This window comes from Taudactylus pleione, unplaced genomic scaffold, assembly GCF_031769625.1.
Source record: "Taudactylus pleione unplaced genomic scaffold, aTauple2 ptg000758l, whole genome shotgun sequence".
NCBI lineage: Eukaryota > Metazoa > Chordata > Amphibia > Anura > Myobatrachidae > Taudactylus > Taudactylus pleione.
In genome coordinates, this window is record NW_028285160.1 from 231806 (window position 1) to 248261 (window position 16456).

Consider the following 16456-nt stretch of genomic DNA (forward strand, 5'->3'; position numbering starts at 1 on the left):
GTTATTTTGGTGGATGGGATTGTTTTATATATTCTGATATTTCTTTTGTTACATTGTGGGGTTATTTTCTTTGTCCCCATTCAGGGTTCACATTACGGGTATGGTGCCTTATGGTTCTTGTTATATCCTGTTGTTTGTTTGGGGATTTTAAGTATATCCTGACTGCTCATTTATTCCCTTCAACATACTCTTATGCCATATGACACTGTCAATGCCACACTTCTTTTTCTTATCTACCGCACTTATTGTGTACTATTTTATTTATTATTTTGTTTGTATATTTTACAATTAGTAAGAAATTAAATGTCATGGCTCAAGGTTAAGGACATCCTTTTGCCTTCATATTTGGGGTCTGTTCACGGGAATTAGTCCTGCGTGAGGCCTAAATCTCTTCAGTCATTTCTAATGTTATCATTTAAAAAAAAAAGAAATGTTTTTATTCTGAAGCGTAATGAACATGATATCAAACCTTGTACAATGTTATTATAATAAGGTTATTAAATTACAGTTATAACATGCAGGTGTATCCTGCCAAAATAATACAGAAACAATATGGGCAAAAGCAACAAAATGGAATACACAAGACATAAATGACATAATAAGAGAAAAATAAAATTAAAGAACGGTGGCGTGCAACTATAGAACCCCCCCAAATTATTTAGGGGGGGTCATTATCCACGAGTCGCAGTAAATACCACAAAGTGGATAAAAAGCATTGAATGAGCAGCCGTTGTGTCTGCAATGAGAATATAGCTATAACTTTCCCAAACATATGTTGTTATAATTTAAAGTTTGGGACGCATGGGGAGATGTTTCAAAGCTTGGAGAGAGATAAAGTGGAGAGAGAGAAAGGACCAACCAATCAGCATCTGTCAATTTTCAAATGCAGCCTATAAAATGAAAGAAGCTAATTGCTAAGTACTTTATCTCCAAGATTTGATACATCTACCCCATAGTAGTCTGAATGAGTTCCAAGTAGGTTCCGTCACTATAGAAAAGCACAATACCGCAGGGAAGTACTAGTGTACTTGTTAGTTAAAGTTTGTATAACTTTTTTTTTAAATAAAAATGTCATGAATATCACAGTAATATCTATTGAGATCCTGCTGAGACACTTTATTGGATGGTCGACACGGCTATCCAATCACACTCGGGCTTTCTCTAAATCATTCTGCTGCTGTGCTTCATATGAATAATGGAGGAAACTTCAATATTCGCTTGTTACATCACATTGCATATTCTAGAGTGCACGTAAGTCATTATGAATATGCTGACAAAAACAATTATGAATAAAGTTGATCATTGCCCACTGGTGATAGCAATATAATGTAAATAGATCAATTTATTACCGGTGCTGCTGTATAACACAATAATGCAATTTAATTAAAAGTACGATTGATTATTAAATTCTCTTTTTGAATGAAAACAAAACGTAAATTCAGTTCACCCTCTTTATACCGCCATCTTAAATAACTTATAATGGAAGTAATACAATGAATGTACTTTAGCAGAGTAATAGGTAATGAATTGAGGAGTTATAATGAGAGAGCGCTATATAATATTGGGGGAATGTTGCAGTTGGTGATCACCTTGTATTCCTTTCTTTGTCTAATACTATGACGGCTTTGTTAGTGGGAAATATGTGAAATGTAAACATCTGGGTGTAATTTATGTCCTTCTGTGACCGCATTTGCACAGTGCCTATACGTCAAGAATGGCTGTCTCTGACTGATGTACATATACAGGGATTCTAGTTTTGTCCTAGGCTGAGAGGAATAAAGACCAGAACACAGTTTATGTTGGCAAAGACTTAAGTACATTGCATTTGGCTCTTCTCCAAAGACTACAGATTTTATGTCTAAGTTGTATGACAAGGAAACTTCCCAGGAAAACTCAAGGTTGGGAACTATTACTTCATCTGGTTTCTGTATTATCTAGAACTGAATCTTGCCCATATAGCATGGTTCCTGAGAAAAAGCACCATATATTTCTCTTCCTTAACCTGCGTAGATTAGCAGTCTGATTTACAAAAGAGCCTAAAAATAAAACTGATCTATGGAATTAGTGTAGTATTAGAGCAGTGGTTCCCAAACTTTTTTGAATCACGGCGCCCTAGTGCATCAGAATTGTTTTCACGGCACCCCTAAGCCAAAAGTTTGTTATTCAGAAATTCAGAAAAAAATGTAGTAAAGTGAAGTAAATTGTGCTGACCTGTCATCCTTAGGTTCATTTATGTAGTGAGTGACAGATTTGCGCTTCTGTTTGTCCACATATTTATATTACATTCTCCATAAATAATTTGATTTGGTGCTGGACCACCAACTTGAGACACCCCTGCAAGTGTCCCGAGGCACTCCAGGGTGTCGCTGCACACAGTTTGGGAACCACTGGTATAGAGTATATTAAACATATCTGCTTCTATAAGCAATGCAGGAAATATGTTGAGAGTAGTGTGGGGGAACAGGAGTCCATTAATTACAGTTAAAAATCAGTTCTACTCAATGCATCAAGATAAATTGGATCCTCTCACTTTGTTTGCACTCAGGTATATTACTTTGAATGGAATGAATTAAATGGAGTTTTGTTAAACTCGGAAACACATGCTTCATGCACCCTTCAGCAGCGGGGGAGACACATGCCAGATTTGGGCATAATTACTATAGGCGCTCTAGATCTAATGGCACTAAATTGACCACAACAATCTAGGTAATTGAAAGGCAAATGTGTAATTGATTTGCTCATTAGAATTTGCTTTATTTTAATATCATTTAGTAGCAATATGTACCATGCCATTCACCTTTTATTCACGCAATAAATATCACTGTAACTGGAAGGGGGGCTGACTTCTGGCAGTAGAGATTGGATTTTGAGTATGAATTTTAGATGGTAAAGAGCCACAGTCATTAGATATTGGAAGAAATTTGCGAAAGAAGAAAATATATGGTTGTTGGAAACTTTTTATGATGAACATAATCATGTGATTATGACTATAATTGCAAAGTGTTTTTTTTTTTTTTTTAGTGTGGGCTGCAAAACAGTGCATTAAATTACTATACAGAACATTACACAATAACATACAGCTTCAAGTAGCAGACAAACTGCAATGAGGCGTTAGGTGGGGCAGAACATCTCACTATACTTTGAAAAGACAAGCAGGAGAAGTTTTGCCTATGCCCAGGAGCTTGGGCAGAGCAAACAGAACCAGAGCCACTGAAGGAAATTGAGGGAAGAGAGCCCTGCTCATAAGAGCTTACAATCTAAAGGAGAGGGGTGAAACTCTGACAAAGATCATTGTCGATATAACACAATTGACTGTTTGGCTTGATGGCTACTGTACTTGGCTATAGGTGTATAAACGCCCCCCAAAAAATCTGAATCTTAAAAATTGTAGCCTATTTATTTGAATGTAGCATAAAAGCAATTATAAATTACTTTGTAGCAGCACGCAGTTCTTTCAGCATTTGTGAAATTCTCTTTTTCTGTTCTATGCAGTAAGTGATGAAGAAGAGTTCAACTGCCCAGAAGAATCCAGTTCGGCAATTACTGAACATGCATCAGACACAGAGGTAATCTTCATAACAAATGCGGTATATGAAATGTAATAAATTTATAGGTATGGAAACTGTGCCAATTGGTCTTGTATTTATTTGATAGAAGAATAAGGATATTGATCCATCCACTTAAATCGCACAAAGCTCCCTTTCAAGGTTATTACATCCTTACGACAGACTCCAATCCTACAGTAGTGGTGTGACATGTTTGCCAAGTTTTCTTTATAAGCTCCTTGTCTATCCCCTTTGAAGTATATATCCACCTTTTGGGGCCTTTATGTATTTAACTGAACTAATTTTGTTAATGGAAGCCCTGCCTGGCTGCTGTAGTGTGTCAGATAAACTCTCTAGTACACTGAAGGGCCTAAATTTAGAGAAAAAAAGAAACTGCCAAAGGATGTTTGGGGGAAGAAGCTGAGGCTTATCTGCAGAAACGCAAACACAGGTTTCAGTGCTCCTGAAATGTAAAATGATGTAATTATGCAACGCTAGCTATAGTCAACAAAACACAATTTCAGCTTGAGCAAAATTTCAAAACTTGCAACTAATTAGAACTAATTTTTGTTGGATTTAAATACAAATTGTAGACCTCAAATTGTGTTGGTGTCCACTGTTTTGAGAAAACAACCATCTACTAACATGTCACAAATCAAGAGCAGTCACCCGGATCAGTCATTCTATTTATTTATCTATTTTATTAAAAAAAAAAAAGTCTTCTTCTCTTCTATTGTCCCCCCTCCCGAATCGCTCCCCCCTAATTTTCCCTCTTCTCCTCTATCTCTATGTCCCCCTTCTCTATTTTCTATTCCCCCCCTCTTTTTCACAAGCTTCCTCTAGCCTAATTTTTCGCAGGCCTTTTTCTGATTTTGTGTGCTCATCAGACGAATAGTTATGGTCTATTGAATAACCATCTAATTTCTGACAATTGTTGCTGATTGTTTACTTCTGATACATTCCAAGCTAATGTTATCTACTGTGACAATTTTAGAATTCACTGTATTGTTAAAACCATTCAATAAACGAATACAAAAAAAAATAAAAATAAAATGCCCTTAAAATATTCTTCTATAGTTGCTGATCGATGTGACTTGTCTGATAGCCACCTATGGACTGCCAGGCTTGGATTCCAGTCACAGTGGTCATAAGTCAGGGGCAGATTTGGGGATAAGCCTGCCCCTTTCGCAGGGACACAGCTTCTCCTGTCATACTCCCTCTCCTATCATACTCTGTCATGCTCCAGAGTTTGAACCTGTGTTTTTATACATGTGTGCCTCCCCAGCCATTGACATCACTGCACATCACTGCCCTAGGCATAACACTTATGGACGCCCGCAATTTTATTATTTTCATAATTAGGTTACAAGCCCTAGTTTGGCGATTGCCAGTATAATATAATGGGGTAGGCGGCACTTGGATGCTTGTTCTATTGTGGCCACTGACCGTAATAAAAGTTGATACTGTAACATCATTATCATTTATTTATATGGTGATACAAGTGTTCCACAGCGCCTTACAAAGTACATAAACAAATAGGTTGACCGATAACTTACAGTACGATACAATACAGGATGAGGACAAGGATACATTGCTACGTTAGCGACCATAACACCCAGATAAGCAACAGAGGAAAGCAGCCAAGTGTTAGGTGCCCTAGTGGGGAGTAAGAAGTAGATGAAAGTAAAGTAAGGAGAATCACAAGAGGATAGAGGGCCCTGCTCGTAAGAGCTTACATTCTAAAGGGACATTCTGTGTGTCTGAAATTTCCCAGTAACTACAAAATATTTCCACTGTATTGTACCTATGCCATCTTTACTAGAGTGTGGACGGATCACATATCCAAACAGAAAATAATATCACCAATGAGTCTGTCTGCGCTTGAATTTCCTGTGTTGTCCCACAATAGATTCTTCGGTGTGACAATTTTTTTAATAACTCCAATAACCTTATATTCTTCAACTCCTATCAAATGTCTCAAAAAAATAGAAAAATTGTCGTGATGCAGTATAACTGTGCAGATGATAAACACATGTACAGTAAGTACACAACACAGGATCTCCTACCAGATAAAGTGGTCTACATTTTATAGTAGACAGATGAGCATCGGGGGACGAGAGCCAAGCCCAAATCCGGATCTGATAATCTAGATTATAGCTCCATTTCCAGAATATAGTATCTCACCACCCCTCCAGCATTGACAATTGGAGATAAGCGCCCAATAGTGTGAATTCGTATTTATTCAAAACAATTCAAACATAAACTTACATACAAACAAGGGTGCATTGGACTCTTCTCACCAGATGTTGTGGTCTACTAAACATATAGTAGGCTAAAAGGCAGTGGACAAGTAGTAAACCAGATGTCCCCAGGATAACACCGTCCACATGCCAGGTTGAGTCCAAATATGTCAGAGAAAGTCTCTCATCTCCAACGTGTTTTGAATACTGGATTAGTATCTTCCTCAAGGCATGAGGAGGAAGTATCACTGGACTGATATTTATACCATAAAACTGTTAATAAGGGTAATACCTATTGCCAGACAAGGATCAGATAGTAACTAAAACACAGGCTTAAATAAACATAACTCCCTTCTCCATATGTGCCATACCAGTATTGCAAAAAAACAAACAAAAAAAAACTAGATGCATAAAAGTCCTGTTTAATTGGGAAATTCGTTCTTCCGGTTTCCGCCGGAAATCATATTCCGATTTCAATGTCCTTACATAGCCAAAACATTATTATGTCAGCTTCTGGAAGTGATGACGTATTTTCCAGACCGTACTTATCCATCAGGGATTCCGATGATGCACTTCTGGTATAGTGGACATATTTTGAAGTTAATGGGAAATTTCAGACTGATGGTAATTAAAAAAGCATCAGAGTGCCATACCCAGTAAGTGGCGTCCCTAGTTATGCATGCCTAATGGGAAATTCACCATTGTCGTAAGTTGCACAATTATCTGTGGAGTATGAAATATCTGTGGAGTTACATTGGTCATATATAGGCACCGTTAGAATCAGGTGGCCTTGGATAATGAAGCAGCCAGCTTATGAAAAAGATGATCATGTGATGAACCCGTGTCCTGTGATGTAAAAGTTTTTGGAGTTAATTTGTGAGGCTCTTCTCACAGTATATGCCAGGGGTCTTCAAACTTGGCCCTCCAGATGCTGTGGAACTACACATCCCAGCATGCACTGCACATAGTTTTAGCATGCTGTTATATCAAAAAGGTGGCAGTGCATGCTGGGATGTGTAGTTCCACAGCAGCTGGAGGGCCAAGTTTGAAGGCCCCTTGTATATGCCATAAAAATAAGGTTCTATCAGTAGTTACAAATCAAAGTGCATTTATTGACAGAATTAAGTACGTACAATGATACAGCTGGTATCACAAGGTCCGTACAGGTTCAGATGGAAACAAGTGTACAGCAGAGAGGTTTCCCTGGTGCGATGCTAGAACCCTGTAATGAGTAACGTAGCGCTGCAGTACAATTGATACTTAGGGCCTGATTCAGTAATGGAAGCAATGGTCACGCAGTTCAGCGAGTCTTTGTATGCAATTGCTTGGATTTGCGAATTCGCTGGTGGGCGTCTTAATACAAATCCCGACTGCGGGGACATTCACGGCCATCTCTGAATCGGTCCTTAGTGTGGTGTTTCCATCTGAACCCCTAAGCAGAGTACACACGTTGCTTTGAGTAGCAGCTGTAAAATTAATGATTTCCATTAAGATTTCAAAACTGTACAAAAACTGACAGTGGAGATCGCAAAAATGAGAAATGTCTTGGCCAAAGATGAGCAAAAAATGCTGCCAATATTGCAAAGATCTTGGCAATTTTTTGGTTGAGTTGCCAACTATTTTAAGCCCTGGTGTTGCTGATGTAATGTAGTCTCCTGCTAATTGCTGTTTGCACTTACAGGCTTTCAAATCCTTAGTGTGACCAGCAAAATAACCATGTGGCCTGGAAGTACATCTGACATACAGACCTGAAAGGATGCGTGCTTGGAAAAAATGCATATCACGTTGTGACCACCTATGCTTGTGTGCCTGGCTTACTATTAGTCATAATCAGCAAAGCGCATTTGTACCTGCCCTACACTAGGTAGAAAAGATACCACTCCAAGCAGGCATACCTTACGTCCAGCTCTGTATAGCCCACCTTTTCACCCCCACTAAATTTTGCCTACGTGAAACCCCCTCCCCCCCCCAGTTCAGCACGACTGCTCATCGCACACACTTGCGTGCTTCCATTTACAGAGCATGCAGGCAAGATAGTGTACATGCGTGCATTCAGCTCTGCGTCTGCTTCTCTGTGTCTACTTCAGTTAAATTCATGAAGTCCATTAAGGGTGGACTTATCATTTAGGAGAGCTCCATGGAACACCATGAAGTAATTCTGTGCATTTAGATGAGTTGTAGCTCTATATAGATGTGCATTGGACACCACAGTGCCCCTGCACCAGTGTGAGCGGAGCCTAACATGACTGCCCTCTGCTAATGGAGGACATTGCTCCATCCACTATACTAAGTCTGTGAATTCTTGCTCATCGTCTTTTCCCAGCCTCCCAAATGCCCCAATTTTAGTCAGGATAGTCCCAATTAGAAGCGATTGTCCCACTGCCCAATTATCAGGACCTTGTCCCGAATCATGTACAGTTGGTAGATGCTTTATGTACCCAGTATTGCATTCCATTTCAGTACTGAGCAGGTAGGGATGGGGGGGGGGGCATTTCCATGCTATGTGTCTGCATCATTGTAGGTGTGACCATGCCAACAGTGGGCTTGTTGTCTAGTGCTACAATACACATCCTACAATACACATGAATTGCTGCATGCACTACAGGCACCAGCCTTTGCTGCGAGCGGCATCCACTCAGCCTAGTGTGGCAAAGTATACCCGCAAATCGGGACAAACCTGCTGACTGCAGGGCAGTCACCACAAATTGGGACTCGTCCGCTGAAATGGAGACAGTTGCGTAGTACACGTGTCTAACATAATTTAAGGAAAGCTCTTTATATCGCTAGCAAATCTTGGATTCCTTTAAAAATAATGATACGTATGGTTCCATATTTCTGCGTAGTAATGCAGAGCGGAATCCAGCTGAGAGCTGAAGGGAACGGAGATAAATGAATAACTGTGAGACATGGTGACTGTAGACCATACTCTACTGCATGGCCATGCAGCTTTCTTCATCATTAATTGATGAATTATGACCAGTACTATGCTTATCTGATAAAATGTGCAAATCAGTAAATCCAATAAGTATATTTAGAATATTGTTCGCTCCCAATTATTTACTCATTGTGAGTTATTGCAGAATGCTAAGTGCATGTTCATACAGTCAGGTGCATAAATATTGGGACATTGACAGAATTTTCCTATTTTGGCCTCTATTCACCACCACAATGGCTTTGAAATGAAACAAACAAGATGTGCTTTAACTGCAGACTTTCAGATTTAAGTTGAGGGTAATTACATCCAAATCAGGTGAACGGTGTAGGAATTATGACGGTTTCTATATGTGCCTCCCACTTTTTAAGGGGCCAAAAGTAATGGGACAAACTAAACAATCCTAAATCTAACTTTCACTTTTTAATACTTTGTTGCAAATCCTTTGCAGACAATTACAGCCTGAAGTCTGGAACGCATAGACATCACCAGACGCTGGGTTTCATCCCTGGTGATGCTCTGCCAGGCCTCTACTGCAAATGTCTTCAGTTCCTGCTTGTTCTTGGGGCATTTTCCCTTCAGTTTTGTCTTCATCAAGTGAAATGCATGCTCAATCGGATTCAGGTCAAGGGATTGACTTGGCCATTGCATAACATTCCACTTTTTAGCCTTAAATAACTCTTTGGTGGCTTTTGCAGTATGCTTCGGGTCATTGTCCATCTGCACTGTGAAGCGCCGTCCAATGAGTTCTGAAGCATTTGACTGAATATGAGCATATAATATTGCCCGAAACACTTCAGAATTCATTCTGCTGCTTTTGTCAGCAGACCTCATCAATAAATACAAGGGAACCAGTTCCATTGGCAGCCATACATGCCCACGCCATGACACTACCACCACCATGCTTCACTGATGAGGTGGTATGTTTTGGCTCATGAGCAGTTCCTTTCATTCTCCATACTCTTCTCTTCCCATCAATCTGGTACAAGTTGATCTTTGTCTCATCTGTCCATAGGATGTTGTTCCAGAACTGTAATGGCTTTTTTAGATGTTGTTCGGCAAACTCTAATCTGGTCTTCCTGTTTTTGAGGCTCACCAATGGTTTACATCTTGTGGTGAACCCTCTATATTCACTCTTGTGAAGTCTTCTCTTGATTGTTGACTGACACATATACACCTACCTCCTGGAGAGTGTTCTTGATTTGGCCAACTGTTGTGAAGAGGTTTTTCTTCACCAGGGAAATAATTCTTCTGTCATCCACCACAGTTGTTTTCCGTGGTCTTCCGGGTCTTTTGGTGTTGCTGAGCTATCCGGTGCGTTCTTTCTTTTTAAGAATGTTCCAAACAGTTGATTTGGCCACACCTAATGTTTTTGCTATCTCTCTGATGGGTTTGTTTTGATTTTTCAGCCTAATGATGGCTTGCTACACTGATAGTGACAGCTCTTTGGATCTCATATAGTCGACAGCAACTGATTCCAAATGCAAATGTCACACCTAGAATCAACTCCAGACCTTTTACCTGCTTAATTGATAATGAAATAATGAGGGAATAGCCCACACCTGTCCATGAAATAGCTTTTGAGTTGATAGTCCCATTACTTTTGGCCCCTTAAAAAGTGGGAGGCCCATATAGAAACCATTGTAATTCCTACACCGTTCACCTGATTTGGATGTAATTACCCTCAAATTAAATCTGAAAGTCTGCAGTTAAAGCACATCTCGATTGTTTAATTTCAAAGCCATTGTGGTGGTGAATAGAGGCCAAAATATGAAAATTCTGTCAATGCCCCAATATTTATGCACCTGACTGTATATAATATTAGGAAACAAGTTGTTACAATGATATATCATTTATTAATAGACATGAACAGTTCGGTTTTGAATCGGACCTTCCTGCCAAGTTCGGATTTCTGAAAGAGGCAAAACGTCGTCTTTCACGGACATCTCGGCACAGATTTCTGTGAAAGATGACATTTTGTCTTGTTCTGAGATCTGAACTTGGCAGGAGGATCCGAGCGAAAACCGTACCGCTCATCTCTACTTATTATGCTATGGGTCTATATCAGGCTTTCAGTAGAAAACACCTTTTAAACCTATTTTTCACTAAATCCCTTGCTTTCAGAATAGTTTTAGTTTAGTATATCACATTCACAGATAGATAGGGCCTGGCCAAGCACATTCCCCGCTGCTCGCCTCTCCCTGTACTAGGGAAGTTCAGACACACTGGCTCTAATGGAAAGCCTTATAGCTACTGCATCAGATCTCCCCCATTACTGAGAGAGACGTGCAACACTGACAGGAATGGATAAGGTCCTGGCTTTATGTAAGTGGCTGGAACCTGCTACATGAAGCGAATGGTGGGAAACCTGGGGAGTAAGCCCAATCAAAGTACCATTAAAGGGAAGGTAATTAGTCCATTTGATTTTTTACAATGGAAACCACTTTAAGTTGTAGTGGTAAACATAGGCTGCATTCTTGCGTGCTATACACTCATTAAGCAAAAATGCAGTGTACCTTCACTTACATGCTTTATTGGTAATTTATTTTAAGTTTGAGCACAGAGATTCTGTGTGTTTATAATATACTATAATTTCATGCTGGAAATGTGAAACTTGCAATCTGTCTAGTATTCTAGAAGTTATTGGCTCCTTATTTTGAGTGCTGGTGAGTACTTTTACCTGTGCGGAAGCCTGGACATGATAGCCATACAGGATGTTGCTGTGGTTTTCTGGTAGTATTTTGCAACAAAGACGGAGTGTGGTTTACTTTGGTTTGTCCTGGTTAACAATACGTGATTGCTTTATGTTATAGTGGTGTGTACATGTTTTTTACCATTACACTTTAGATAAAGAAATGCGTTGCATTTCACATTTAGTATATGTTTAATTACAAAAAGAATCTTCATTTTAAACAGTCTCTTTAAAAAAACATCAATGTATTTAAAATGTATTTAAGAAAATATAGTGAAGATTACTTTGATTTACAGTATCTACTGTACCATGTTAGGATATTTAGCACTAATATTGAAGTCCAGTTATACAGATTGTTTTTGTAAGGCCTTATAAAAGAAATTGTCAGTCTAAAAGCATGTGTACAGGATTACACCTTGTTTGGGCTGCCATTCTTTATAAAATTTAAAAGATGGAGCACCTAAAGGTCCCCATACATCAGGGACGGATCCTGCAATCGGATCGGAGACGCCGATCCACCGGTCGGAAATTCTACATGTTAAATTTCACTGATCTGCCAGTCACGATAATTTTTTGATCGTGATCGGCATATCTGTGAAATCCAACATGTTGAATTTCAGCGATCCGCCGAGCCGGCATCTCTGGGATTCATTTCTGATGTATGGGGGCCTTTACTTATACATTAGTATTGGCACAAATTCACAATAGAGCACAGGTTCTCAAACTCGGTCCTCAGGACCCCATGTTTTCCAGGTTTCCTCATAGCATCACAAGTGAAATAATTAGCTCCACCTGTGGATCTTTTAAAATGTGTCAGTGAGTAATGCATACACCTGTGCACCTGCTGGGTGACATGCAAAACGTGAACTGTGTGGGGTCCTGAGGACCAAGTTTGAGAACCACTGCAATAGAGTAAAGGCCACCATACATCAGAGATGGATCCCAGAGATGCCAGTTCAGCGGATCGCTGAAATCCAACATGTTGGATTTCACAGATATGCCGATCACAAGCAAAAAATTACCGTGATTGGCAGATCGGTGAATTTAACATGTAGAATGTCACCAATCCTGCGATGGATCGCGAACATTGATATCCGCCAGTCGGCATTTCTGACCGGCGGGTCTGCGTTTCTGATCTGATCGCAGGATCGCTGCGATCCGTCCCTGATGTATGGGGACCTTAAGACCCCTTTCACACACAGAGCAAAATCCCGGGTTTCTACTACAGTATGTGTGAATGAAAACCACTTGGGACGAAGTCTCGGGCCCACGACCCTGCTATTTAATCAATGCTCACTTAAAACAAGGGCAAAGTACAAAGATTTTCTATGCTGTTAACAAGTGCTATTTTTATTTATTTATATATATTTTTAACATTTGTGTGTACAAGACCTTCATTATACTGGGCCCATGTACTGTCTAGTACTGAAAATCCTTTGTTATGTCACTTAATATTGAAATCAATAATGTGTGACATGATGGTTTCATTTATGTGACTATCTAACTGCATGTATTTGCTGTGCCATCCATTCCCTGTGTAATTCTCACATTCCCCTCACTGTCACTGGTGCATAATTCACTTATGACAGCACGTTAACTTTGTCCCCAGGGATTGTGATATCCACTGAACTATCCATCTTCTTTCACAGAGCACTGCCTGCACCGCTTGTCCTCCACGCTTCCCAGCAAAGCCTCATTTCATGTCACGTTACAGATAATAAACACAAACTCTATAATCCATATTTCACTGTGCGCTGCTCATCATCGGCTTTCAGTATGTACCCAGGAACTAATACTTGGGTCAAAGTCCGTATACAACGGCCTATCTGAAAGCAGCCTAATGCAATTACATGTATTTTGTGGGCCAAATTTTGATGATTCCATCAGATATACTTACCCACATTTTAAAATAGTTGATGGGGAAACCCATCTGCTGAGCCTGTACATTTGTGCTTCTCATGCTTGATACAGCCTCAGTGGACCATAGAGCACCACAATTCTTATCATGTTTATATATATATATATATATATATATATATATATATATATATATATATATAATTTTTTTTTTTTTGCATTTTAAATACTTCTTATATGGAAGGACAAATAAGGCCAAAAAAAGTAAATGTTCTTGTGAAAAAACATTAAGATAAAATACATTGTTCAGTGATAGTCTGACGTTTTGCTCATATTAATAAGATTGATGAAATTATCCACAACTTAAGCCCCATCATATGCTATCATATACTTATAACCTCCAACATGACACAGTCCGCCAGACACCAAATGCTCTGCTCCAGGATTTCCCCATTAATTTATGATTGAAGTCAAATGTGTTAAAAATACCCTTCTCACCTATAGTTTATCACATGGGGCTGCAATTATAGATTAAGCAGGGGAGGCCAGGAGCGGAGCATATTGTACTTAGTGGAAGGAGTCGGATCTGGACGTGAGGTACTAAAAGAAGGCAGGTACGTGTTAATATAAAATAGTCTGTAACTATACAATGTACTTTCACTTTTTGTCATATGCTGTCCCCAATGTATGGCACTACAAAACCCTTATGTCATTATATAAATAAAATGTCATAATAATAATAATAATAATATTAAAAACAGGCTAGAGTAGTATTTTTATAATACGCTAGTGATACTAATATATGTATGATCTCCTGCATATTAGGGTTTATTATGTGATGATTTGTCCTGGGTAAAATGATGGTAATGTAGGAGTGTGTTAGGCTTGCATTCTGTGATATAACCACTGTAGTATTCCCTAGCAGTTGTTGTAAAAACAGTCTGCAAGTAATTGTGTCAATAGAGATTTCATTGTTTACCACATAAAACTTGCAGGAGCACACAATCAATACATATGTGACACAACATGATAACGTAGCATGATCTGACCTGACCACTCGTCCAGTAATCTCACAGTAGCATTTAATCAATTTTTGTCTGATACATCAGGTCATCTGTTTAAGCCATCCTTATGCTTGTGTCCTTCCATAATGGTAATTTGCAACTCCAACACAAATGATAATGGGATCTGGCATGCCCATCTCTGGACTACATTCTCTGCATCGATCAGCAAGAGTGTCTGGTGTGTTCTACAAAACATGAGTAGCTCATGTATTGTGTAATGGGCTAACATGTTCTATAAATGTTCAGAGGAGCCATGTAGTCTTTAGGATCTACGAAAGGTTGCTATTCCCAACTGTATTTAATGGATCAAAGTCGATGGAGATCTTTAGTTCGTTAAAAAATTATTTGTCTTTTAAATTTATGTGGCTTCTGTCATTTTAAAAACGTGATTTTATCATCTTCGTTTTAAAAATATCTGCAATTTTCCCATTTGTTTTAGTGGTGTTTCCCTCATATGCGCTACAGTTAGAAATCATATTGAAATGAATGGCAATATTAAAATGAATGTTTAAATAAATAATGACCATTATACTCTCTATCCACCCGCCCCCAGTACTTCAATCAAATAGTTTATGTACAGTACGTACCTACTCTCCTGGACGACAGAATTTCTGGGAGTTCTCCTGGAGGCTCGATGTTTGGATTCACAGTTAATTGCAGCATATTCCCCCACCCCAGTTTCCTAATATAACAAATCACTGCGTTGTCTGGCAGGGAGAGGGCACAGTGTCAGCAACAGCAATAGTATGATCATACAGATAGGGAAACATCAGCTCCAACACCTATCCCTCTTTCCCTAATATTTATATTGTGAATAATAGGTTGTTGGTGTCTCCCTTCACTCCTTGAATTCAATTCAAAGACTTTTTTTTGTCAGGCCCGTTATGAAAGGCATGTAGTCTGTACAATTTACTAGTTCATTCAGTGTTTGGGGTAATCGGACCTTGTAAGGTTTAATTCGTTGCTCATACTCAAAATACATCCATTTCCTTAAATCTCTTCTCTTGGGCGGACACCCCATTTCCATCTTCCCCAATCCCCCACTTTGTTCTGGGTGTTGAAAGATCGACAGTATTTAGATACACAATGAAAAGAGTCATCTGGGCCAAAAAGTCGACAGTTAAAATTTCAACATGGACTAAGGTCGACAGGGTCAAAAGTTTGACACAGAACAGGTCAAAACATGTTTTTATTGATATTTTAACCCTATTCCTAACCCTCCCCCTAGTGCCTAACTCTAACCATACCCTTTCACAGCATAACCCGAACAGTCTGCCAAGTGCCTAACCCTAAACTTAACCCTCATCCTAGCCCTAACAATCATGAAAAATCATGGAAAAGCACGTGTCGACATTTTCTGTGGCGATCATTTGTGTGTCGACAATTTGACCCTTTGACTCTGTTGTCTTTAGTCCACGTTGACCTTTTAACTTGACCTTTTGGCCCTGTCTATTGCCTGTCGACAATTTGACCCCGTCGACCTATTGACTGTCGACACTGTAGATCTTGGATCCCTGTACCCTTTGTTCCTGCTTAAGTAAATGTACTTATCATTAGTCACATGTGTTTTCTTAGTTCAGAATTCTTGTTTGATTCTGTGAACTAACCCAGGGAGTTGTAACGGGTGTGTGGTATATTTGTTCGACGTCCGCAATGTTGATATGTATTATGGCGACATGTGGATGTCGACACAGTCATAATGTCTACATTGACCATGGCGACATTCAGCACTGATTTTATATCAACATTGTTAGGGTGCCGGCATATCCTGTCCCCAACGCTGACCCTAAGCCTAATGGAAATGTTGACATTATGACAATGTAGACATTTCCAATGTCGTCATTCTGTCAGTGTCTGCATTTTGCAGTGATAACATTAATGATGTTGACATTTTCATCAAGTCGACAGTCTGCCTCAACATTGTGAATGTCGACAGTTTCACCGGAGACATTATGACTGTATACCATTATAACTGCTATAGGTCTCCGTGTTCTATTCTTTTATTGTTGTGTAGCATGTTCAATTCGTCAATAGATTGTTGGTAAATCTCAAGTAACAAAAATAATCATTAGAAATTAAGAGCAAAGCGTATACTGTAAAATGATTAATGTCCTAAGCACCTTCTG

At 39.2% G+C, this 16456-nt stretch overlaps 1 protein-coding gene across 1 annotated transcript in view; it reads left to right on the top strand.

The window, feature by feature from the left end:
- RAPGEF5 (Rap guanine nucleotide exchange factor 5) overlaps window positions 1-16456 on the top strand; it is a 249036-nt gene that overhangs the window by 117851 nt on the left and 114729 nt on the right. Inside the window, exon 8 of the mRNA XM_088457353.1 lies at window positions 3493-3566. Coding sequence (XP_088313479.1) covers window positions 3493-3566 — 74 coding nt within the window. The remainder of the gene's footprint in view (window positions 1-3492; window positions 3567-16456) is intronic.